The sequence below is a fragment of the Lygodium microphyllum genome, chromosome 24, assembly GCF_053477565.2.
Source record: "Lygodium microphyllum isolate KBCC chromosome 24, Lygodium_microphyllum_v1.1.10, whole genome shotgun sequence".
Classification (NCBI taxonomy): domain Eukaryota; kingdom Viridiplantae; phylum Streptophyta; class Polypodiopsida; order Schizaeales; family Lygodiaceae; genus Lygodium; species Lygodium microphyllum.
In genome coordinates, this window is record NC_141158.1 from 87,949,329 (window position 1) to 87,976,259 (window position 26,931).

At 42.7% G+C, this 26,931-nt stretch overlaps 1 protein-coding gene across 1 annotated transcript in view; it reads right to left on the minus strand.

Annotated features, from left to right (window-relative positions):
• Positions 1–26,931, minus strand: part of LOC148015334 (uncharacterized) — a 141,398-nt gene that overhangs the window by 8,572 nt on the left and 105,895 nt on the right. Inside the window, exons 10-11 of the mRNA XM_087665307.1 lie at positions 22,681–22,733; positions 21,283–21,421 (exon numbers count right to left, since the gene is read on the minus strand). Of these exons, the coding sequence (XP_087521433.1) occupies positions 21,283–21,421; positions 22,681–22,733 (192 nt within the window). The remainder of the gene's footprint in view (positions 1–21,282; positions 21,422–22,680; positions 22,734–26,931) is intronic.

Below are 26,931 nucleotides of genomic sequence, written 5' to 3' on the forward strand. Positions count from 1 at the left end.
CATTTTACATCAGTTTTCTTGGTTGTAAACTTTTATATAGTAGCTGAAGATAGCTTGAAGTTGGGGTCCCATCCATCTACATCATCATTCTCCACCCCTTCATCATCGAATATCTCCATATTTTCTCTTCTATTGTTGTTGTTTTATAGGATAGTAGACCTATGAATTCATTATAGCTTCTCCTCAAGCTCTTCTTGTATTCCAAAAATAAGAAGCAAGAAAGTATTTACCCCACCGTATATTCCTTAGATTTAACTTCAACTATGTTACAACCGTGGATAGTGGGCAAGGCGAGATGAGTGATTTGCTTAGATCACCTATCGCCAATGTTACGCCTGCTAAAGGATATGTTTTTATCCTCATCCATTTCATTTTCTCTCCTCTCCCTAGAGGATTAAAACACGTGGCTATAAACCATTCTGTCTAGGTTTCACATCTCTTTTGTTTTAGATTATGTTATTTTAATTAATACTACTAATATTTCTTATCATTGTGAATAACATCCAAAATAAATAACAATCCTCATGTTTGCATGTTTGTTTGGGCATGAAATAAATTTGTTGGCCATAGGTATCAATAGGGTGTGTAGAGACCATGGTGATTGTTCATTAGCCACAAGAAGTATTTATTGAGAAGAAGTAGAAGCTAACCAAGAATGAACTCCATTTAAGAAAAATGAGAGGTTAATTGAAAGTGCTTACACTCTAAACTAAATATTAATCAATGCCTCTTAAATAGGTGACACATACATGAGTTATAGACTAAAAAAAACTTATGAGGTAAACCCTAGGTCATGGTTACCTCTCTAAAGAATTTGAATTTGAATTGAACCTCTCTAGCTACATCAAGGATGACTATGTGAGGCCTAACTTGACTAGTCATTACCATGCTATGGACTAGACTCAATGACATTTGAGAATGCATCCTAATGAACTAACCTTGATTTCTCAATACCCCTCTTAGAGTAGGTTGTGTCTAGTAAAATAAGCATAAGTCCCATTTAAGATTCTAGCTTATTAGCTACAAGAATGACTCTCGACTCATTGGCTATAACAAAGTTCTATTGAGTAGTAGACTTCTCACAAGGGCTTAAAAAAATCTTTATGGATCTAAGGTTTAAGGATAAATTTTTTAAAGAGAAAGAAAGAAAGAGAGAGATATAACGTCTCCTAAGGCCAAAATCGGTCTATGAGACAAAATCATGTACAATGTTGATCATCACTGGATATCCAAGTGTGATGTGCTAAAAGGTGATTGATGATATATTGTGAAAAGAACCTAAATGATGTAGAAGAAAATACAGTACTCATGTAGGGATACAATTAGAGGATGAAGCAGTGCATGTCTAGTTGTGTGGCGATGTGATATTCATATATCTAGTTCCACCCAGTCAAGATCAATGGATAGAGTATGTCATACATCCATGATGAAATAGTATAGGGGTAGTACCTAGACTGAGCCCTCAACTCTATCTTGTGTTGGTCATGTCACTGGAAGATCTCCCTCATCTCTCTCTAGTTAGCATCTCATGTAGTATCCCTATATTTGTGGTCGGTACGCTACTCTAATCTCGTCAATTCTTTAGACTATCATCCCTCTCTATGTGGTTGCTATATGTTGAGTCATTGTCTGGAAGAAATCGGTAAGCTATGATTGACATCCCCCTCTGTATAATACCTGCCAATAATAATGATGGGCAGAGTCTCTGAATCTCAACTAAGAATTGGCCTAGGTGATGCTAGTCTGGGGACCCTATGACTAGTTTGAGGAAGGTGTCCTCTTCAAATTGTGTAAACTATCTAGCTCAAACTGTGGGGATGTGGATTGTCCTCCCAATATCAATTTATACTAGAAGGGGGGAGGTAGTCCATGTCAATCCTATATCTTGTGAGCCACTGCTAGGCTTGTGCATACCATGAAGCCTCATGTCCTGCCTAAGCTAGTTGTCAACGGGCCTCGAAGGCTCTCTTAGAGATAGTCTATTTGGATGCATGTCGTGTACTCTGTGTATAAAGTTAATGGCTTGAAAAAGGGTGCCCATCATCATGGCGGGTGTAGCAAACTTGGCTCTAGTAATCTCATGTGGTATTGATGTCCGATCATCTGTGACAGCATGTTGCCCTGTGGTCTCTCAATCTATGTCCATAGATATGTAGCCAGGCCAAGGATCCAAATAGGTGCACCATACATCATGGCTGGTGTAATCAAAGTGTCAAATAGCCACCTCCCACCCATGTAGGGCTCTTGAAAGTATGTCTAGTGGCACTATCTCTCCATCATGGCCAATGCTACATATCCTCATGTGAGTCAATCTTTGGCTGCCTGTGCCATGGTGAATCTCCCAATCGATGCAGTGAATGTGACCCCTAAGTAGGTATATGAGTCCACAACCTCCACCTGTCCCGCTATTAGGGTGAAGACTAATCTTCTCCTCACTGAGACTAATTAGGGAAAAATCATGATCTTGGTCTTCCCCAGATTAGCTATCAATCCATGCAATGTGCAAAAGTCATGAAGGGCATGGAGATGTTGCTAAGAACCTCTTGTAAATTAGAAACCAAAAAATCGTCAACATAAAGCATAATAAAGACTAACATACTTGCCATCTCCACCCCATCATCGCCTCCTCATGTGATGTGGTCTTCTATCTTGTCAGTGTGGAGTCCAAAGGATGTTGGGGAGAGAGGACATTCCTACTTCAAAGTTCACTCCAATGGTGCAAGAGACCATGTTTGAAAGTCCTCCTAGGCAACTCACCCTGTCTACCACCTTCTCATATATTGCATAGATACCCTAGATTATGTCCAATGGAATCCCCAATATTTGCAGCCTTTGTAGTAGGTCTTTCTTGTGGAACTGTGTCCAAGGCTTTGCGAAAATCCACAAAGCAATAGTAGTCTCTTTTTCCTCACTTTAGCCTGCTCAATCATAACTCTCAAGATGAAGATGTGGTCAAGTGTAGAGAATCCTCGTTTGAATCCAACTTATCGTGCTACTCTCAATCTCCCTCTAGTAGCATATGCCTTGAGCTCCCCTTCCATCAGTGCTCCATATATCTTAGCCAATGTGTGGCCCACCATGATGGCTTGTAATTACTAGAATCTAGAGAATCTCTAAACTTATTGATAAGCACAATGGTATGCATAGTCCACTTGTCCGGGAAGCCCTCCACTAGAGTCTTGTTGAATATTAAAGCAACGAGAGGAGCCAAAATATCCATTGCATAAATGAAGTGCTCACCTTTATACTTGTGTGGTCCATTGATTGTCCATGCTATAGGTGCACTATTGCTCTCCTCACCATATCATGTGTAAAGAAGGTCGATGTGGTGGGCAAGGGTTTAGTGGATGAGGAATCAATGGCTAGTGTGGTACATCATATAGTCCCTTCGCATAGGAGTGCCATATCTTTGGGTCACTGATGGGTGTCGGTCAACATAGCTCCTACAGTTTGTACCATGTTGTGGCTATATCTCTACTTATGAATAAATGGTATAGATTCTACTATTGTGCCTTCTCATATGCCTCACACTTACGGAAAGTCAAAGTCTTCTTTAGCCTCCAAGCCTCCCTCTTTGTGATAGACCCTAGTCCTCTTTGGATTCAAAGGTATTTGTATAGATCCCTGCACTCATCATTGTACCCATTTGTTCCAGGGCATGGTCCCAAGCTTGTGAGTTTGCTAGTGTATGTGAAGTGGGGGAAGCTTTGGAGAGCAACTGAGTATAGGATGGAGGTAAGCAGGGAGATGAACATGGCAAGGGAAGCAATATGATCGAACTATGTAAGCCCATCACAGACATCATGATTGTGTATATTAGCTAGCTTGTGCGTGAAATAGAAAGTGATGGGGATAGGAGCTAGTACCTATGTGCCTCTAGATGTAGAAAAGAGAACATGATGAGGGATAAATAGGTATGATTTGCTCCAATCGAGCAAGGGGGAATGGTGAAGGATCTAATGAGTTTCATCATCTCAATGGAACCTAGTACATAATCCACCATGCTGGAGCTAGTGGGCTAGAAACAAGTTAGTGCTCTAGATCTACGCCACTTTCTCATCCCATCGTAGATAACGAGATGGTGCCCTTACCCTAGCTCTAGTAGGTGTTACCCATAACGAGTACTATCTCCCCCTATATGAATTGATACCTTGTTTGTGCCTATCTCTTCTACATTCATCACCTATAGCCACCCTAGATTCTCAAAGTCATATGTGTCAGACTGTTTGCTTTGCAACCTAGTGTTAAAGTCTCCTACCAAGAGAATCTCTCCCAATCCAGAGTAGTATACAATCTCATTCAAGAGGTCTGTGAAAGGGGACTCTCCTCCTTCGTCTCCCTCTCTCTCCTGATCAGTTGGGGCTCCCTAGTAGCATATTTCAACCCTTGTAGGGGAAAGTGGCACATGGCAATGTATAGCATTCGGTCGCGAGAGATCCCAACTCTAATCCACACGTATCGTGCGTCAAGGTCTCATGCCATGATGGAGACTCTATCTTGGAGCTCCTATCTTATCAACGCCACAATTCCTCCCAATCCTCATGTGGTACACCAATGTCTCATGTAGCTCCTATGTGTGGACTTCCAAACATATCCTTGTACTCTAGGTAGTCCCCTCTCAGGACTGATGTGTCTCTGTAACTAGAATTAACTCATGGTTCTCCATCACCTCCTCCATCCTCCTTGGGTATGTCCATAATGAGCCATTACAGTTCCATACTATTATCCATATCTTTGATGTATCTGTCTCATAGGCCATGTGTCCCTATTTAATTGCCTTGCCATTGATAATGACTCTGCCATCTCTATACACTGCCTTCTTTCCCTCTTTCCTGCTTTGATTATTTTGAGCATACTTGTACACCTATGCTCTATTGCATCTTGGTAGGGTCATCATCCCAAGTAGGTGGGATCCCTTGGGAGTTTGCATAATACGGCCTTTTTCTTCATGAATGTCAACCTCTCCATTTCAGCTTGAAACCTCAAGATTAGGGTGCACTATTGGTTCTTTTTTGATTCTCCAAGCTTTGCTTAAGGGGAGTGCATCTTCCTCTTTGTATCCAAGGTGTATACATGGTTTCTTACCATCCTCCTCGGGTGACGAGCACTCTTTGTTGGATATGCCATACATTCAATCACCTTGCTTGGAGTGTGGCATTGATGATGTGCACCTTCTCCTTTTGATTGTCTTTCTCTACTTCCTGTTTTATGCTATTCTTCACTACCTCTACCAACCCTTGTTGCGTGGCTTCAAGCTTAACATCCACCACCTTGGAAACTTCTCCCTTTATGGCCATGATTGTGTCCTCTTAGATGTCCCATTCCTCTCATTCGGTGCTCTTCAATGCCACAACTTCCTCTTCTATTTTTGAATTTCCATTAACATGGCTGCCTTCTCATTCCTCTACCCTTTCGCCTCCTCCTCAAGTTTTGTGATCTTGTCGAGTAGGCTGTGCTGCACTTGGTTGATGCTATTGTCCAAAGTTTTTTGGATATTGGTGATTAGCGCTTTTATTGCTTTCTCTAGCGTGTCCAACTTGGCATCCACACTCACCATCTGTTTGCTGGTTTCAGCCTCAGTTTTTACTCTGATTCAGGTGTGTAGAGACATTTTTAGGTGGTCCAAGGCAAGCAGGGGTGAAGCGGGAATGCTGAAGGAGGACAAGCATGTTATTGTGCTAGCAATATTGATTTCCATGTCCAAGGTCTTTACATTTGATACATTTTGGTTTATTCTTAGGGTAGCAATTAGTTTCTTCACTGCTTGATTTTCTACAATTATTTCAAGTTGGCCTTGAGCTTTTGGTAGCTGGAGTCTTGTTATTGAAGAAGACGTCATCTTTCCTATAATTGGTATATTGGAGGAAGTTCCCTTAAGCTACTTTTCCTTGAGCAAAAGAGCAGAAATACAATGTTGTAAGGTTACATTGCCTATGTTTCTTAGAGTATCCTTGGTAGAATCAAATTCTTTTGGAAGGCTTACTATGACTATAGCAATCACACCTTTTTATAGAGTCAATGTATCTTTGCTTGCAAGTTGAATCACTCCTATATTCAAGCGAAGTTCTTGATTTTTGGCTTTGGGTCCAACAATTGCATTGAACTCTAGCCAACTTCCCTAGTAGTTCCTTAAACATTGATATGATGGATTAAACTTAGTACTAAGTGTAGTCCATCAAGGATAGTACTCGTTGATCTTCCTTTGTCCAAATTGATATACTTGACTTGCCTTAATCTTGTGTAATTATATCCCATACTTTTTTTTCAGAGAAAAGCAAAAATTCTATTAGCATGCCTCAAAACAAAGTGTCCAAAGGCTAAAAAACCAGTACAAATTAGGCCTGTAAGGGACTTCCATATCAAGAATTATATAACTAGGGGAAGTCTATTACAAAGCTTGATTGAATAGCCAGTCGCAAGGTCTATAATGCCAAACCATGTGGGTCTGGAAGAAGAAAAAGGTGCTAGAATCCCAATTCCTAAAAAAAGCATCTCTCTTCTGATATGTCCAAAAAATCAATAGCTTGGCTACATCTGGCTGTCCATACGAACCAAGCAACTCCCATCTATGACACTGCCCCTGAGTCCATCCTGTTTGTGAGAGATCTAGCATGAAAGTCATGCTCACAAGCTGCCCCGAGATGAGATAAGCCTAACCCCCCTGTCATCCTCATAACCACAAGCTAGGCCTCTATCAGTGACCCATGCAACTGTCCCCCATGAAGCAATCATAGAATTTGTAGTGCCATGAAACACCATCCTGAGGGCTCTCCTCCAAACCTCCTGAGCCTGTGGGCAATCCCATAAGCAATGCCTCTGAGTCTCCTCATGCTCCCCACATCTAGTGCAAGGAATAGGGTCTCTACCATAGCCAAGCCATGTACCAACTGTTAAACTCCCGTGTGCTAGTAACCAAAGAAAGAGCGAAATCTTTCTTGGTCTAAATCTGTCCTTCAATCTCCTCCAGAAGTCTACCAGGAAAGGCTGTGATATACCCTGGATAGTCCAGTGCTCAGCTGCAGCTGGCACCACTCTGGTAATTTTATCCCATACTTATTCATGCATGAGTAGAAAGGAGATTTGGGTAGACTGTTCATGCATGTAAAAAGGTGGTTTGGGTAGACCATGTGTAGAAGCCTTACCTATTGAGTTTTTCAATTAAAACATTCAAAATATTGTTTGCTATGATAAGTTCAGTAAGGTCCTACTGGTTTATAGGGACCAACAATGTCTAACACTTTACAAAAGAAGCCAGTTGATATGCAAGATAACAGCTAATTAACACATAATTTTATTACTTAATGACAAAGAATCAATCTAGAATGCAATGGAGAAAAGGGTTGAAAGCCATAGAGATGGAAAACAGTAAATAATTTTTTTGGTGTTCTCTTTTGCTTTGCAAAGGTCTTCTTGAGTTTCATCGTTTTCCTTGGCTTTAGTGCCTTATATTAGGATTGCACTTCTTGCTCAACTTGCTTTGGCTTGGAGTTAGTAGATTGTTGTGTTGAGCAAGGCTTGTCAATGATTTCAACACTAGCAGATGTATGTGATGATTCAATGACAAATGATGCTTGATATGGCATGAGCACTTGATGAAGCACTTAAGGACTTGATTATCAGATAAAACGTTAACAAAAGAATTTCCTTGCACAACAGTATAGATGCTAAAGTCAAGAAATCAAAATTCTGGCATATTGTCTCAAAACCCTAGAGCTTGAGCTATGGAGGTTTCTATTGTCAGACCACCTCTGCTGGAGGACTGAATGATTGAGAAGCTCCACTGCTCATGAAACTCTGTCAAAATCTTGGTCTGGTCCTGGCACTGCAACTTCATACTGTTTGAGTAGCCAAAGGATGAGAAACAAGCACAGTATGGGCATGGGATAAAATCCCTATGTCTGACCTGTCCGAGAGTGAACTGTATTTTGCTTGATTGGGATTCCCAACACTAAAGCACCATGAATCAGAGTGGTACTCACTCAAGGGTATATGGAAGGTGCATAGTGCACGTGTCATTCCTACCATGAATCAGAGTGGTACTCACTCGAGGAGGGTACATGGAAGGTGTATAGTGCACATGTGGCATTCCCAGAAATGAAGCACTATAGGACCAAGTGGTATGCGCCTGAGTATTGATGTCAAAACCATGCTCAAATGAGGTACCATGTAAAAGAAATAGATACACTTGATTGAGATTTTCTGCTTGTAGAGATTCCTCTATTAAGGTTGACATATGGATATGGGCATGGGTCTCTACATTGACTTACTGGTGCCTGCATATCAAAAGGAGCAACAAATAGAAAATTTGGCTCATACAAACCAGAAGGTTTGTATGAACTTGCCTCCAAGATTGGCCCTGATGAGAAGTGGGATCACTGGTCATCCAGAAAGTGGTTTGCTCTCCCCTAATTAGGAGTTCAGATTCTTCCATGTTGGTTGCCTTGCTCACATGCATTTTTTTGCCCTCATCTCCAGGTATTTGATGCTAACATGGAAGGACTGAGGTGAAGAAGATGGAATATGTATAGGGGAGATGAGCCTTGTGGATGATGGATATTTCCGGTCCATATAGTCCCCAAACTAGCTTTTGTTGATTGCCCAGAGTTTTGATGATCCACCCATGATGAAGAAGAATGTGACTTGAGAAAAATGCACCAGCTATGGAGGAGAGAGAAACAAGATAGACAGTGAGTGAGCTCAAGCAAGAGAGTAGTGTGTACTTGCTGAACTGAAAAGATAGAGCGAATGTACAATCTAAGCTAGATCAAGGGTTTACCTAACCAGCCCTGAACCAAAACATACTAGAGTTAAGTTAACTAAATCTAGTCCCTAGTGTTACTGAGATAGACAATAAGTGAGCTCAAGCAAGAGAGTAGTGTGTACTTGCTGAATTGAAAAGATAGAGTGAATGTACAATCTAAGCTAGATCAAGGGTTAACCTAACCAGCCCTGAACCAAAACATACTAGAGTTAAGTTAACTAACTCTAGTCCCTAGTGTCACTACTTTAATGTCAAGACACTAGGTACACACACATGCTACAATGACACTTATTAAAGTGTCCACACCACACGAATTACATGGGCACTGGCTAGAATTGACAAATTCTAACACCTCCCTACAATGCCGATGTGATGAAGTACAAGGATGAACAAAGGGTAATAAGTTTAAGGACTTTTGAAGTGTCTCAAACTTCTCGTGTGATAGTGCCTTGGTGAAAGTGTCTGCAACATTTTCTTGTGTGGATACATACATCAAGCAGATCTCTCCTGCATAACATCTCTTTTTGACATAATGGTAATGCATCTCAATGTGTTTCATGCATGCATGAAATAGGTGTAAGACCCTCCAATGGTAAATGTAGATCAGCCAACAATCTATGAAGCCATATACATTCCATTGTTGCCGTGAAGGCTTCCCTGTACTCAACCTCACAAAACGAGGTAGCCACTATAGGTTGTTTCTTGCTGAGCGATGAAATACATGAGCCGGCCAAAAAGAAAAAGCGTCCACTAGTAGACTGCCTAGTGTGTATCACCAACCCAATCTGAATCACTGTAAGCTTGTAAGTGCAAGTCTCCCACCTTGGGGAATAATAGTACATGTGATTGAGTACCTAGTAAATATCTAAAGATCCACTTAACAGCTTGCCAATATATGGTCAATGTATGGTCCATGGGCTATGCATATACCTACTCATATGAGATATTGCATACTGGATGTCAAGGCATATGTTGCAAAGGTAAATAAGACAACCAACAAGATAGCTGTAAATTGCAACATCAAACATCTCTTCACCATCATGCATAGACAGGTTCTATAAGAGTGCACAGAGGTTTGCCAATGTATGGTCCGTGGGCTATGTATATACCTGCTCACCTGAGATACTGCATACTAAATGTCGAGGTGTGTGTTGCAAAGATAAATAAGATAATCAAAATCTTGGCTGTAAATTGTGACATCAAACATCTCTTCATCATTATGCACAGATAGCTTTAAGCCAAGCTCCATAGGAGTGCACATAGGTTTGCAATCTTACATGTTAAACCTATGTAACAACTTATCCACATATTGCGATTGTGACATGATGATACCATGCTGATTTTGGGTGAACTAAATCCCCAAGGCAGCCCATATCTGACATAGTAAAATACATGTTTTAATTCAGCCTTGAAATCTGCCAATTTTCCCTTTGTAGGTCCAGTGAGTAGCATGTTATCCACATAGAGAATAATAATCAACAAGTCCCCCCCTTCATTCTTAATGTACAAAGTGGGAATACTTGGACTATTTTGGAACCCTTTGTTGGTCAAATAAGCATCAATTTTAGAGTAGCATGCATGAGGAGTCTATTTGAGACCATAGAGATCTTTATGCAACTTGCATACCATGTGCTCTTTCCCCTTAATCACAAATCCTGGAGGTGGTGACACATAAGCATCCTCATGCAAATCCCCATTCAAAAATGCTATCTTAATGTCCAACTGATATACTTTCCAACCATAATTATAGCCATAGCAACTATAGCCATAGTCTACGTCCTTTTTCTGCACATAGCCTTTTGCTACCAACCGTCCTTTGTACATGTCAATAGTACCATCAGCCTTTTTTGAGTTCAAAAATCCATTTTGTGCCAAGAGCCTTCTTACTACGAGGTAAATCCACAAGATCCCATGCAGAATTTCGTGGCAATAGAGTCTAACTCATCTTGCATGACCTACATCCAATATACATCTTGTTGAGCTTCATCCAAGGAAGTAGACTCATCATCATTCAACAGTGAGCTCATAAATACATACTCGTCACAATCATCTACTTTCAACAAATCAACCAAATGTGCCCCCTACATCATGTGCTACATGTCTAGCAGCCCTTCGAGTGCACTAAGGTAAGGGAGCATCCATTTCACTCTCTTGGAGAGTGCGTAACAGTCATCTTGGGATTGTTTTGGCTGCATTTATAACAGCCCTTTCATGTTGTACTGCATCTTCCACTGTATGTGGCAAATCATCATCAAAACCCTGTTGTTTACGAGCATGTGGTGCAACAACAACTTGTTGTATTACGTATGTTCTACCATTTACAATAGGCACGGGCTCCAAAGAAAGTGGCCAAAACCCTCAAAGACATCACCAATGTCATGGGTGGCTAGCATCTAAAATTGATCACATGAAAATGCAGCATTTTCAACAAATATGACATCCCTACTAATAAACACTTTCTTCCTGCATGGGTCATACAAGTGATAGCCCTTGCTCTCTAAACTATAGCCAATAAATATACGTGTTATAGCCTTTTCATTAAGCTTCCTATGAAGCTCTTTTGAAACATGCACACAGGCTACGCATGCAAACACTTGAAAGTAGTCAACTTTGGGTTTCTTGTTGTGCCAAGCTTCGAACAATGTGATCATCTTTAGAACCTTAGTGGGTGCACGATTTAACACATGATTTGCACACTTGAAGGCCTTCTAGTCAAAATTTATGAGGCATACCCTTTCTTTTAAACGTAGAACGAGTCATCTCCGTAAGTATCTGATTTTTCTTTTTAGAAACACCATTTTACTGAGGTGCTATTCTAACAATAGCTTGATGTATAATGCCATGGTCAAGCAAATATGCCTCAAAAGCACGAGACATGTACTCCTCTCCTCTATCCATGCAAAGTATCTATACTTTCAGGTCAGTTTTAGCCTAAAGCTTTGCTATAAGATGTTTAAAATGCATAGACACATCAGATTTTGCTTTCAACCCATACACCCATGTATACTGAGAGTAGTTATCAATAAATTTGATGAAGTAAAGATGACTCCCTAAGTGCATGTGTCCTCATGGGACCACAATCATCAAAGTGAATAAGCTGCATTTTCCGGTCAGCATGCATTGCACAATTCTTTTTTAAAGCAAACATGTGTATTTTTTCCAAAATACATCCTCACATGCATGAGGAGGTGGGGGTCTCCAGTGGAGGCAATGCATCTACCATATGATATCTCTGAAGGGTCATCAAACTCCCAAAACTCATATGTCCATAGTGGGCATGCTATAGCTCTGCATTCTACATTGCAGATGAAAGAGTAGTAATTGACAAAGCATCATGAGACTATTTATCATAGGTATCCAACAAAAAGACTCTTATACAGGGTGCCAAATAACCCGAGTGCATAATCCATCTCTCTATCTTTGACAATGCATTTGTCATCCTTAAAGATGACCTAGAAGCCATGTTTATTAAAAGTAGAGATAGACAACAAGTTCTTTGTAATGCCAGGCACAAACGAGACATCTAGAATCATGAAATCAGAATCATCTATAACAGTATTTATGATTGTACCAATGCCACATACATCATAATTGTTGTTGTTTGCACATGTAACATACTTTCCACCAAGGGCTAAATGCAAATAGGTAAACAAACACTTCCTAGAAGTGATGTGCTTTGACGTCCCATTGTCAGAATACCACGTATGTTGCGTTTCAACAACATTAAATACTGAATCAACCATTGAAGAATCAAAATTGCACGTAAGAAATACATAGTCTTCCTTCACAAAGTTGGTTAAAGCATCATCATCAATAGATTTACTAGCTGATGTCTCTTGGACCGCCAAACTAGAGTCCTTATTCTCTTCAGACAATCTCTTACTGCATTTATCAATATAGTGACTAGGCTTCTTGCAATAATGGCATTTCCCCTTTTTCTTGTACTTCTTTGTGTCTTGGGCCAACCTTATTTGATGGTTGTTCAATATCAGCCTTTTGCTGATTTTTTACATTTTGTCCGACTTTTCCTTTGCCTTTATACTTGGAAAGCATAGCCACATCACCTGAATGCAATGTAGTATTCTTCTAAGTCTATTCCTATGTAGCAAGAGGCCTTCAACTCCATAGATGTAAGGGCCTGCTGCCCGCTCTTAAAGACAACATCAAAGAGGTGTGGAAACCAAGATATGACTCAGGAAGAGAGTTCAATGTCATGTTTACCAATTCAACATCCTGAATGACCTCATCAACATTGAGCAACTGCTCATGCAAATCCTGTATGTGTGTAAGGTGATTTGTCATGCTATCATCCTTATCTATGTTCACATTGGCAAGCTCTCTGTGGAGATAGGATATCTTGGCCTCACTGTGTGCTGCAAACATGTACTCAAGCACATCCCAAGCAGATTTCGAGGTCCTACAAGACCAAATATATAGAATAATTGCCCTTTTCATTGATAAGTCGACGCCTATGCATCCTTCGAGACCCACTTCCTCCGATTGTCATAGGGAGGGAGAAAGGGCAATAACACCAATACCAACAACTTGTCCTCGAGCGTTACACTAAGGTGTCTGAGGTGCAAGACCTCTTGGCCATTGCGTTAATCTAAGACATAGTCCAGGGCCTATTCTTCGTGATGCAGGCAGGCAGTCCCATTTGGCGATATACCCCTCCCCCATGACTTCTTGCCCCCATCCCCCCTAGACCGCCTTGAGAGGCTTGTATACATGATGTAGTGGTGACTTTGCATCAGCTCCAGTTTCTTTTGTTGAGCATGAGCACTCTGTTGTAATCAGTTTTTTTGAGTAATATAATCAGCCACATTCTACTTGAAAAAAAAAAAGAAGGTGGCCAGTTCTGCTGCATCATAGGGTCAAAAACAGGGCAGAGAAGGCCACACCTAGTCCAAAGGGGACTGCAGTCAGCAGGGGGGTTTGTGTTGTGCAAGCCTGAAGCTTGGCACAAGGCAGTTATGCAATGTTTGGTTACTAACCAAGGCAAGCCAGAATCCCAGGCAGTTATAACAAGATCAAATACAGTTTTTTTTTCCCCAAGAAATGAGAATTCTATTAATAACACCTCAGAGAAAGCCCCCTAAGGTAAATACAAAGTACAAGAAACTTTGTGAAGAGTAACTAAGTACATCAAAGATACAATGGTTGTGTAAACAACCAGTCTGGTGGGCTAAAGTGCCAGACCATCTAAGGGGTAGTGTGAAAGAAGGTGTCTGAATCCCAAATCCGCACGAAAGCCTCTCTTTTCTTTCTCATCCTCTCAGAGCTGCCCTGCAACCTCTCACATCTCCCACGGAGAGTGTGGACTATCTTTGTCCAAATCCTCGATAAAGACTCCCCAATGGGTATATCCTGAAGATCAATGACCTGGCTACATCTCCCGGTCCATATGTACCAAGCTATAATGCTGGAAATCAGTTCCCATATGTGACAATGTCCTTGAGTTCACTGTGTCTGTGAGTAGTCTAGGGTAGGGATCCTGATCAAATGCTGTCCAATGATGAGAAAAGAAAAGCTCCCATGAGTGTCCTCATAGCTGCATGCTGGACCTTGACCCAAGCTACAGCCCCCCATGTCGCCACCATGGACTCTGCTGTACCATGGAATACTATCCTAAGAGCTCTCCTCCAAATCTCTTGGGCTCTCGGACAGTCCCATAGGCAATGTCTCTATGTCTCCTCTGGCTCACCACATCGCGCACATGCCATTGGGTCCCTGCCATATCCAAGCCAAGTGCCAACTGCTAATCTCCTATGGGCTAGAAGCCATAGAAAGAGAGATATCTTCTTGGGCCTGAAGCTGTCATGTAGCCGCCTCCAAAAGTCATATAGGAACTCATCTGAGACTCCCTCTCTATGCTAATGAGGGGTGGCTGCAGGTTGTGCTCTAATCTTACTCATCTGTATCCTTCGTCCCAATCTAGTAGTGTAGCCAAAGAAGGGGATGTTAGATGGCCTATCAAGGAAGGGATCCCTCCACACCCACTCTCTTGGATCCTACTGAAGTCTCTCCAAAGGTCTCCTTTGGTATGCCCAATATCTCCATCCATCTATAAGACAAGTGGTTGGGTTTAGGTCTATGTGCCATTTCCTTTCAAAGTGTGCCACTACTTTGATTCTTTGCCTAGAGCAGCTACTGAGTGCTGTAAGGTCAAGGTCCTCTTGCTGGAGGTGGCCATCCTCCTCAACTGTGAAAGTGAATGTCCTATCTTTGTTAGATGCAATGATTGCTAGAAGGATATCCCCTCCAGAGAAAAGACCAATCCAAGTCTGAGAGGAAGCTATTTCAGTTTGCCAATCTGGTGGAACCCCTTCCATCACGGCCTCAATCATAGCCTTGGCTCCCCTAAGACCATCTAATCTCTGCCTTTGGGTCTCATGTGGTAACTTGTGAAATGCAAACCACTCTAGTGATGTAGCGACCTGTAAAGAGAATCTCCCCCATGATAAGTGTGTCCACTACCCAATGGTGTGGCCTGACTCTGATCTCAAATAATGATTAAAGAGATTAAAAAGAAGAGGCTGTCTCCTCTTCTCTTCAATAGTAGTTGGGGGGAGTTGGTGGAGCCCTAGAGATACAGATCTCCAAGCTCTAGTAATGGCTGCCGCAAATCTAACCTCAAAGCTCCTCCCTAAATCTCTGGTGCTGATCTCCTGAAATATCCAGTGAATGCTGGGCTGCCATGGTCCTCCATGTGTAGGTGTCAAGTCCTTTAGCTTCCCATCAGAAGAGTCTTCCAGGGCTCCTCACCTGGAAGCAGACTCCTAACAATGAGCTTGACCAATAAGGCTTTGCTCGGACTATCTGGGTCTATGATCCCCAATCCTCCTCTGGATCTAGGTTGTATGATGACATCCCAAGCCACCTTTGCTCTGGCTGGACTCCCATCTCTTCCTGAACAAATGAAGTTCTTGATGAGGTGTTTCACCTAGCTGATACATGACCTAGAGAATGCCGAACATGAAGTGATGTACCGCATCATTGCTAGAAGAACTCGGTTGGCACTCTTCCTGCCAATGAGAGTCTCGCCGAGCTCCAATACAAAAGCTTCTATCTAATGCTCAAAAGGAGGGGTGCTAGCTGTTGCTTTGAGGTAATGTCAATCCCCACATGGCATCCGAGATATCTCATAGTGATCCCATGGGGAACCCATGTGAAATCCTCATGTGGTCGCCACTCTGGCTGTCTAGTGTTGCATACCCAAAATCCATAGGATTTGTGCCAATTAATTAGTGCTTCTAATGCTTTGCAAAATGTCTCCATGGTTGTTACAAAACTCTAAAGTTGCCCTCATTCCCATCCAAGTAAACAGCTGTATCATCAGCAAACTCCATATCAAGAAGCTCCTCAAATTTAGGGATGGGTAGCCTGATGCCTCTGATACCTGTAGATCTGTCTCTCAAGAAGGAACTCATGGCCTTTGCTAGAAATATAAACAAGAACGGAGCAAGTGGACATCCCTATCTAACTAATCTATGCATGTTGAATCTATCTCCTCTTGTCCCTCCAATCACATGACCTAGCTATGTGCTGAAGAATAGAGAGCCGTTACACCCTTGACCCACTGCTCTCTGGAAAGTCCATCCTTAGCATTGTGCCCTCCAGAACTCCCAATCCACGTGATCATATGCCTTCTCAAAGTTGAGGAGGAGCACAATAAGGTCTTGCCTCTTGGATCTAGCCAAGGCTATGGTCTCCTAGAAGGTGAAGATGTTGTCCAAGATGCCACGCTCTTGGACGAAGCCTATCTGAGTGGGGTGTATAATGTTTGACATCAATGGTGCCAACCTCACACTAATCGCCTTTGCGAGGATCTTATAGGCAGTTCCAAGCAAGGTGATCGGTCTCCACTGTGTGATCTCCAAACTATCTCCACTTTCTTTCAAGATAAGATGAATCAGTCCCTAAAAGAGTCTCTTTGGCATAATCCCTGATGCCATAATCTCTTGAAAGGCTGAGTGAAGGCCTTTTTTTATGAGATCCCAGTAGCTCACAAAAAAGGATTCATCTAGTCCATCTTCCCCTGGACACTTGCTTGAGTGTAGTGCCTGAAGTGTCTCCTCCAACTCCTCTTGTAAAATGGGCCATTAGATGTTTGCTCATCCTGTCTGTAACCACCCTTTGCGTGCTCTGCCAAACTGCTTCTCTATCTCTCTCATATCCAAAGGGTCTAGTGGTGAATCCTAGTAGGGATGTATAGTACTATGTGGCCACCTGTCTCACCTCTAGAGGGCCCTATGCAATGGATCCATCAGCTCTCCTGAGTCTCTGAACACCCTGTGTAGAGTGTTTAGGCCCTGTGGTGCGGAAAAAATCCCTATTAACCCCGTCCCCAGACTGAGTCCAAAAAGAGGCTCTTGTGTCAAATATTTACTCTGATCTAGCTTCCTTCATGGAGTCAGTCTCTACTCTGGCCATATGGATCCTCTCAACTATCCATCTGCATCCTGGCTGTCTCTCCTCAACCAATGATGCCCTAGCAGCTCTTACCTTCTCTAGAAGGCTCTATCTCCTCCTTGTGGCCTCCTCTCTGAAGAGGGAACTAATCTCCTGTAGGCTCTCGTCCAAGTCACTAGCTGCCCGTCCAGCTGAGAAGGGTCTAGATCTGACACTGGAATGGGGTTCCCCTACTCTCTCAAAAAGAAGTATTTGAATTGGTGAGTGGTCTGAGAGGGTCGTGCTAGGTATGATGCCTGTAAGGCCACCTCTATCGCAGGCCGAAATCATCCACATAAAATTGATCAATCCTGGAGAAAGTCCTCGCTGCTATTACCCTGTCTCTCCTAGAGAATTAAAGTGAGCTTGTGGTCCTGCCAAACTCTGCTGTGAAGCATGGGTCCCGGCCTCTAATCTGGAATAAGAACTCCTCCCAAGCAGCCCGCTCTCGTCCCCTAATGATTTCTGTGCATCTGCCTCTCCTGTCCTCAAGAGCCTCCACCATGTTAAAGTCACCCCCTACCATCCGGTGATCAACCTGTGGTAGAGACTGATTGAGGGTGGTCCAAAACTGTCTCCTATCTTGATGGCCATTTGGGGCGTAAATGGCCAACAAACCAATGAGTGTCTCCTCCACTCTCTCCGAGACCCACATGGCTCTCCTTGGAATCAAAATACCCCAGCCCTGTACCGACTGAGTCCACTGCTCCCCAACACATATGCATACTCGAGCCTGTATCTCATTAGCACCTACAACTGCTGCCCAGTAAGTGTGACTCTGACCTGGCAGTAGCTTCTTGCAACATCGAGATATCATGTCTACCGAAAGATGGTGCTCTTGTAACATAAGAAAATCGATTGATCCTCCTACTAGAGCTTTGTGCAAATCCTGTTGCATGAGGCTCCGGCCACCTTGCCTAACATGACGACCTCCGCAACCTTGTACATTCCATGAGAGCATCCTCATGGAGTGTGTCTCAACCTCTCGGACCACGGCGTGGCTATATTATGCCTGTGTCTACTGCCTCCTAGTATATACCCAATCATGTGTCCTCTCTGCTATCTCTGCTGTGCGGGGTGTAATGGGGGGAAGTCCTCAAAGTAGTCATTTGAGTCCTCTACCTCCTGCTCACTATCCTGGGCCATCACTGCCTCTCCTACCTGCTGTGTCTCGGGTACCTGAGATGGTCTAAGCTCGGGAAGCTCACCCTGATGAGGCGATGGTCTGGGGGACTGTGGTGTATCTGTAGCTTGTTGTAGGTCCTGAGAAGCTACCGGTGTCATTGCCTCCATGGGCTGAATCACATCCATCTTCAATGCTGTCCCTATCACTGGATGTGGGACCTTTGGCTCTAGGGCATCTAGAGGAGCGTCTATGGGAGCAGTGGGGGGCTGCAGTGGCTTTGCATGGGCTGATGGCCTGAGGTCCCTGATCACTCTCCACCGTCTCGGCTCTAGGCCCTCGTGCACCTACCTCTCAGTAGTGCGCTCTCTTCAGTGGCACTGTCTCGTCCTCTGTCTAGCTTTGTGCGGTCTTTGGCGCTCTGCATCACTCCTTTGACGCTTCTCGGGTCCGATCACCTCCCTCATCCCTAAAGGAGGTCTGGCGTCGGCATGCCCTGGGGCATTCAGCTGCAAGATGTCCAATCATCCTGCAAGCAAAGCACTGACCAGGGAGGCCTACATAAGAGACTGGCTGGACAAGAAAGCCCCCGTGAATGGAGGGAATCCTAATAGTCTCGGGAAAGCAGTGCAAAGACTCTGTGGGTATTATCACTCGGACCGAAGGGTATCTGTGTGGGCCTTTTGAGACTATGTCAGCAAAAGTCCTATCCCTCTTTATGACGTGGCCGAATGCACTACCAATCTCAGAAAGGTGTGGCGTAAAATACTCATCAAGGCTAGGAAAACAGATGGTGATGGCAGTGCCATCTCCAAGCAAGGAATAGTCTTGGCTCTTGATCCATCTGTCAAAGTATGCTATTGAGGTCATGACATCAAGCGGGCTGGTAGCAAGCGCTACCTCCATCTGCTCAGGTGAGCTGAACTGGAGTCTGAAGAATCCCTTTCCAAGGGGCACCACTTGTGTGATCCTGGCTGGGGTGCCAGTAAGAGTAGACTGGATGGAGTCCTTAAGACTGTGGATAGGTAGACAATCTCCAACCATTCTGCAGGCCAAGGATGATGCTTCTAGGGCTGACACTCTCTCCCTGAGTGCCAACTCTGTAACCGGAGCAAAGCAGATTGGTGGGAAGGCATCGGCCTAGTGTATGCGGGGGGTCTGCACTGGAACCCCCTGGGGATGGTGGAGGATCGGCTACAATCTTGGGTGATACGCTAGCTCCATGTGTCGGTGGTGCGGACGCTTCGTGGTTTGTTGGTGTAGGGTATAGCCACTGGTCTACCTGTTGAGGTTGTGCTGGGGAAGGGGAGATAGATGTTGCTTGTGCAAGGAATCTTATGAAGGCTGCAAGGCTGCAAGGGTGGATGAGGAGGAAGTGTCCATGGCTGCAAAGTGAGGAGAGAGTGTGGGCAAAGCAGGTTGAGGAGTGGTAGGCAGGGCAATTGCTGTGCACAAAGGAGACGGCTGTGGTGGGATAGAGGAGGCGGCTATGATAGGAGGCGGCAGTAAGGTGAGGCACTTGCAGTGGGTTTCACCCAAGATCAAAGACAGTCATGAACAGGCCAACAGCAATTAAGGATGGCCAATGTGGTTTCTACTCACTACAGTTAGTGCTAAGACAAATTCTCGAAGCCGCTGGTTTCACAACTGCAGCAATAATGGGCCCAATAAAACCCATGCTGGGCAGTCATGGAAGGTGTTTTGGAAAATATTCTCTAAGGCCAGTCATTGCTCTTTAGATAATATGCTCTAGGTTGGTCATAGATGTTCGAGTCAGAAACTGGCCAGCTAGTTTGGGCAGAGCCCTTAGGAAGGCAGCAAGATCCTGACCAAGAGGCCTATCCTCGTGGCTCAGAGAGATGCCATAAACAATTAAGGAGAACATGGGTATGTTTCTAAAGGGTAATGTAGAAGTCTTTGAAATCGACCAAGTGGGGGTTATTGGGCACTCCGACCCATGATCAATGAACACAGATGCATGTATCCTTTTGTGCATTATCACCTCTCCACAGTTGCATATATTACTTCATGAACCGAGTGATTCCTTCTGCTAATATAGTTGTTTTTGAGACTCTATTTGTAACTGGTAACAGATGATGTTGGCCTCCTTCCAATAAAAATCTAAAATCTGAAAGTATTGCCTTGTGACTACTGGCAACACGTTGTAAGCACTGTTAGAAAGACTAGGACCTATGTGAACCAAACTGCATTTGACTGTGGGTATTACTTGTGTATTGCCTTGCAAAATGACAACTCAGGCTTGTGGTCTCACACGTTTGTCTGAAGAAGCTACAGTGTCACCTAAAAATGAGGATATGAACTTAACTCCTAGTAAGACTGCTCTAATGAGATGGATCCATCTTCTGTCAAGACGATGTGCCTACGAAATGTAATACAAAAGCATTCCTCCTGCTCAAGAAACTGTGGCAACACAACATATAGAATGTGTGGAATGTCTCCAACTGCCTCGTATTATCTTTTAGGTCTTTTTTAGGTCATTTAATGAAGAGCATGCTTGGTGCTTATTCATAGGTTGTTTTCAGGACATTGATGGCCAACTGCAGGTCCCAGCCAAATTGATTGAGGAATCATGTTGCTACTAATTGAACACACACACTTCTGTAAATCTTGTAAGTTTTCACATCTCTGAGGTTTCCCACAGTGATAAAAAGTTCTACAGAAACGAAAGAAGCACAAATAATTCACCACTATGGATATGGAAGTCCAGAAATTAACTGCAACCTCCATTTCAATGACATCAGCATACAAAAATGAAGGATAGTGCAAATTGTGCAGTGCTACAGCATGGGACATACCCATTAAGCAATTACATGTGACTGAGTGCCAACGTTTCTGTTCCATGTAAGCCATGAGAAAACCACAGCACAAATGCATGCTAGTCAAAACATTTGAAGGGCACAATGAAACACAACATAGTACCACTTACCCCAACAGTACTATTGGTGGAGCGCAACTCTAACAGAGGATCTCTACCTTCTGTGAGCCCAGACAATGAACCCAGAATTACTGCATCCCATAAAAGGAACATTACCAATGGGATAGCAGTTCCCAGAACTACTGCAGATCTACAAACAAACGACAATGAGAAAATTTTCCACAAAAGAGTCCACGACTCTAAAGTGTGCATCTCTATAATTTTGCTGATTTTACTTACGACCTAGAATAGATAAAGCATTTTTTAGAAGCATAAATAATGCATAAGGTGCATTTACATCCATTCTATCAGTACGAACTGAGAAAACAATTGCGAATCGCTTCATTGACGACTACATAAACTATAACAGTGCATGAGAAACAATTGTTACTGCATTGAAAACTACAGAATCTAATACAACTAAGGACTTGATTTAGTAAATGATGCAGCTTTCTGAATGATGATTATATTCTACAGTTCAACTCCCACACTCTTCCACTGGATGATGTGATATGATATCTGGTATCTTGCTTAGAAGTAACACATAGACAATATAGCAACAGCTGTCCTTTCTAATTGGCTACTAAAGAACCAATACCCTCCATCAATTTGATATTTGCAAGAACACCATTTGTGTGAAAGATGTATTGTCAGATCAACTGCCCAAACTTAATCCTAAAAATTCAGTACTTCGTCAAATTACTTCTGTCTGCTCATCATATGTAAATTTCTACATCCTGAAACATCAACTGCTTCCAATAGGGAAGGGGGGGGGGATCAACTGGAGCTTCAAAATGCCATTCCTCATTGCAATTTAGTTAGAGGTGCCAAAATAAGAAGCCTGAGTAATACCTGCCAGCAATCTGCCTTTGCCAGTCATCCAGTCTCCCACCCCCAAAGAAGATGAAAAAAACGCTCTACCTTTTCTTCCCAAGCATTGAAAAGTACTAGAACGTTACTAGCATTACTTCATTTTCTAATAATTCTTTGAAATACTTTTTTTTCCCAGGTTTCATATACTGAACTAAGCAGATCTATAAGGTTTTCTGAGAATAAACATCCCATATATTTGTATCACACAAATATCAGGTCCTAAAATCTACAAGCACAAGACACACTTAAAATGGTAAACAACCTAAACAAACACAAAGTTTTAGTAAAACTCTTTACTATCTAATGGGGAAAGGACTGGAGGACTACGGTTCAGATTACAGTCATAGGCTCATAGCATCCTATTGCACATATGTATATGACATAGGTTCTGCCTGCACTGCTGAAGACTCAAATCCGGAAAAACGCAAACCATCACATCAGCTCTTGAAATTTATAGATCTTAAGAAAGCACTGAAAATCAGCAATGATGTTTCCCTACAGATTTCAGCATCCATTCATTCAATGAATAGCCCTTACCTTATCCTCCGTAGGTCTCCTTCAAGGTTTGTGCAAACAACAGGTACAACATTCTGAAGTAAAATAGTAAAGAACTGTTAATTTCAATAAGAAATAACATAATATTTTATCTGACAATAAATGAATCATTGAAAGAGAATTGAGAATAATTTACAGGAGGAGGTTAATATCTTGAAGAGAATGATGCATTACAAGTTGAGAGCCCATTACAGACATTAAAAACACAATATTAAAGCTTGAATTTGGTTTTGTATCCTTGATGGAAAACATAGCTGTAAACACCTTTCGTACGTGGTACTAGTACAACTATGGTTTCCATTGAGGATACTTGGTGGAAACCACAGTTGAAGAAAAGTGTTCCATGTTAAAAAGATACTTGATAAAAATCATAGTTGTAACAAAGTGTTTCCATCCCAAAGAGCCAAAGCACTGGACAAAGGGTGCTTGAAAGCACTGCCCTAGGTCCTACCAGGATCATAGTAGAAATTGTTTTCTCTTTTTGGGTTTCTTACCCACAAGTCCCACCTGGAAAAGACCAAGGAACAAGCTCGAAGGTTTCGTTAAGTTGTACCAGGACCTCAGAAGCAATGATTATCTTCTTTAATCTTCTTGAATTTTTGAAAAGGTGTAATTTATGGCTCTCAAGTTCTATTTAAGAGAGCAAAGGTGTACAACCATGCCCATGGGTACTAGTGATGAGATAATGCTACCAGAACTGAGAAGGTGACTGCTTGCTTTCTGGAGTGTGTTATTTTAGCTCATTGCCTTTGCTGAAAAGACAAAAGGGATGTATGCTTGCAAATATGCTAAGGATATTCAATAGGCAGGCAGACCCATTGGATTTTGGACCAGCCAAGCACCCGATCTACAAAAAATAAACCTAAAAGTGCAGCAGCTTTCAGAAATAGTGCCCTCTAGGGGCATTCTCCACTTACTCAAGCACCCTTTTACGAAGAATAATGCATGGGTATAAATGGAAAAAAGACCATGTCAATCTCAAATACAATAAAGACAAACCAATCACTGGAGGAAAAGCACCAACAGGGAGAGCAGAAGCACCAACACGCCTCCAGATAGAGTAGAACACCACTATTGGAGTGAAACAAGCATGCCTCCTATCACCTATGCTTCTTGGCCCATACATTGATGAGGTGACAAATTATATTGATAGATTAGGGGGAATGGGGAATGCTTAGCTGGAGTTTGCATACCCATATTTTTGTATGATTATTGTTCTCATCTCAGATTCACTAGAGGTATGTTTACAACAACACTTACATGCTCTATAGACATTTTGCACAAAGAGACCTCTTATTGAATCTTAAAAAGACTAAGGTCATTGTCTTTAAGAACACCCAGAGCAGCAATTTGCTTTTGGTGGGAGCACTATTGAGATGGTCAAATCATATGTACATTTGCTAACCTCAGCACAAGAAAAAGAGGAAAAAGTGGAAAAGCGCAAGTCGGGAGCTGAAATTGTACAAAGAGACCTCTTATTGAATCTTAAAAAGACTAAGGTCATTGTCTTTAAGAACACCTAGGCTTGAGTAGCCAGATTAGAGCAACAATTTGCTTTTGGGGGGAGCACTATTGAGATGGTCAAATCATTTGTACATTTGTTAACCTCAGCACAAGAAAAAGCGGAAAAAGTGGAAAAGTGCAAGTCGAGAGTTGAAAGAGGTGACCCAGAAGGAAATTGGAACTGGAAGAGCCCAAAGGCGCAAGCATGGCCACAAGAAGTCCAAGGCACAGCCATTGGAGCCCAAAAAGTGCTAAAAAAGAGAAGGCGCACCTTTGAATGTAAAGGTGCTGTCAAAATCCTTGTAAAAAAGCACTAGGCTCTCTCCTGTGCAAATTGTAAGGGTAGACAGGCGGTAGAAAGGAAGCTAGGAAGATAGGAGGACAATAGAAAAGAGGGCCTAGGCCACATCCAACCATGTAAAAAAGGGGATGACCACCCAAAAGGAATAAGGGTTTTGTATATAAACTCAAAAAGTGAATGAGAATCTCATTCTTTGGTGTGTTGCAAAAGCTCTTCTTCTTTTGGCCTTCTTGCTTGTGCTTGAGTGAGGGAGTGTGAGTGAGTGAGTGAGGGAGTGTGAGGGAGTGAGTGTGTAAGGGTGAGGGACCGAGGTGGGGAAGCTCTTCTTCTTCTCTTCTCTTCTCTTCTCTTATTTCGCACGACTATGGAGGATGAAGAGTAAAGGAGAGGGATTGAGGTTACTTGAGCTCGCATAATGAATTGTGAAGCTACCGGTGTGCACGAGGGAGGAGGGTATTCAATCAGGCATCGATGTAAGCTCACTAGTGCTCGGCTTGAAACACTTGAAAGAATAAGCGGTGCGTGGGTCTTGGCGGTCGAGGATGAGCTCCCATCATTTTGGTTCCATTGCCGGGACCAACAGATTCGAGCCTTGAGCGCTTGCACGCTTCAAATTGAGCATTGAAGTAGGGTTTCACCTCCGAACAGGTGCTTGATATAGGTAGGAGATTTAGGCGCTTTGATCTTCGAAACAAGTAAGTGTTTGGAGTTTTTTTATGAGTAGACAAGTAGATTACTTCAGTCCAAGGATTACTTTGTGATTTTTGGTTGCATTCAGGTAGATTAGGACAAAGAACTTACAAAAATAGTAGGGTTTTTTGCTGTAAAACAGGTAGAATAGGGAGAAGAAAATGGAAAAAATTGAGTTTTGGGATTTAATGTATGCAAGACATGGAGTTGGAAGGCTAAAGATGGCTGGACAAGACCCTAAAAGCCCAAAACCAATAGGGGAGAGCTCATTTTTGCACTTTAGTGAGAGAGAGAGAGAGAGCTTGAGAAAGAAAGAAAGAGAAAGAAAGAAAGAAAGATCTATTAACGTCTCTAAAAGGCCAAAGTGGCCTATGAGACCATAACCAATACAATTGGTATCATCATCTCTCATCAGATAAGAAGAGATAAAATTTGTATAAGTTTACATCGTATATTGGAATGAGATGTATGGAAACTGAAAAACTTGGAAAAAAACTAAGTTTAAAAAGATCAAGAGTGTAGGGTATCTCCCCCTCAATCTATGGAATCCACCAAGACTCTACAAGCTACCTCCGACTGAGTCACCACGCCAATTTGCCTTTGTAACAAGTAATTGTGATGCGAATGTGGTGCATATGGGCATGCCTATGTTGCCGAGTAGGTACTCTAGGGCGTCGTGCTCTAAGTAGCATTGTAGCTCTATCAATTGTTGATGCCTCCTGATGCTGTATCTCGGCAACGCCTATTAGTAGGAGATGTAGTGTCTAGGGTGGTCGCGGTTGGGGGTTCAGCTATGCTAAAGTAGTCTGTATTTGCTCTCTGGAGGGGTGGATGATGCTGGGGTCACCTCCTATCCTGTAACAATAATGCTCTGTGTCGTTGGAGCTCCAGCAAGAAAAGGCCCAAACATCTTTAGTCCTCATAGTCCATCACCCGTCTTAGTGGTCCAAAGCTCTCCTTAAAGGGGCAATGATAGCGGCCTCGAATATCATAGTATGCAATACATCTACAAATGTAGTGCTCCTTCATCTCTGGCTTCCCATCCACAAAGCTGGCACATCCTCTCATCGGCTGCAATATGGCTCCATCGACTTGTCTCAATCATCAGCTGATGCGATGAGGTGTGGATCTGACCAATAGCAACTCGGAGTTCGTGGGACAGTTGAGCATCCATGTATCTAGGCCTCACTATGAAATCGTCGTGAGAAAGCTGCAAGAAGTGACTTCGGTATTGTGCCGTTTTCGTGCCTAATGGGAAAGGAGGACTTGGAACAAGTCCTTTCTATCTCCACTTTAGTGATGTCTGCCTTGATCATACTATTCAGTTCTACACAACTAAGGCTCAAAGTAGGGCAGTCAAGGCTGTAATCAAACAGTGGTGGTGTATTTGTACTCATGCCATGTAAATTCAGCCATGTGCTTATGTGTGCATACCAACACTGTCTATCTCCCTCTGCTGCAAGCTTCTTGAAGACTCCGATGCTAGTCTAGGATATCGGTCTTTAGGGAGCTGCCATATCCTTTGAAGTAAAGTAATAGCTTGGAATAATGCCTCAACTACCATGGGTGCAGCACCTAATTCTGCCCGGATGATCTCCTGTGGTATTGAGGGTATAGTTACACGAAATGCCATTTCTGGCGCTTTAGAAATGCTACAGCGTTTCTAGAAACGGAAACGCCCAAGAAACGGCATTTCTACAGATTGCAATTTGGGGCAAAACTTTGACCCGAATGTGAGC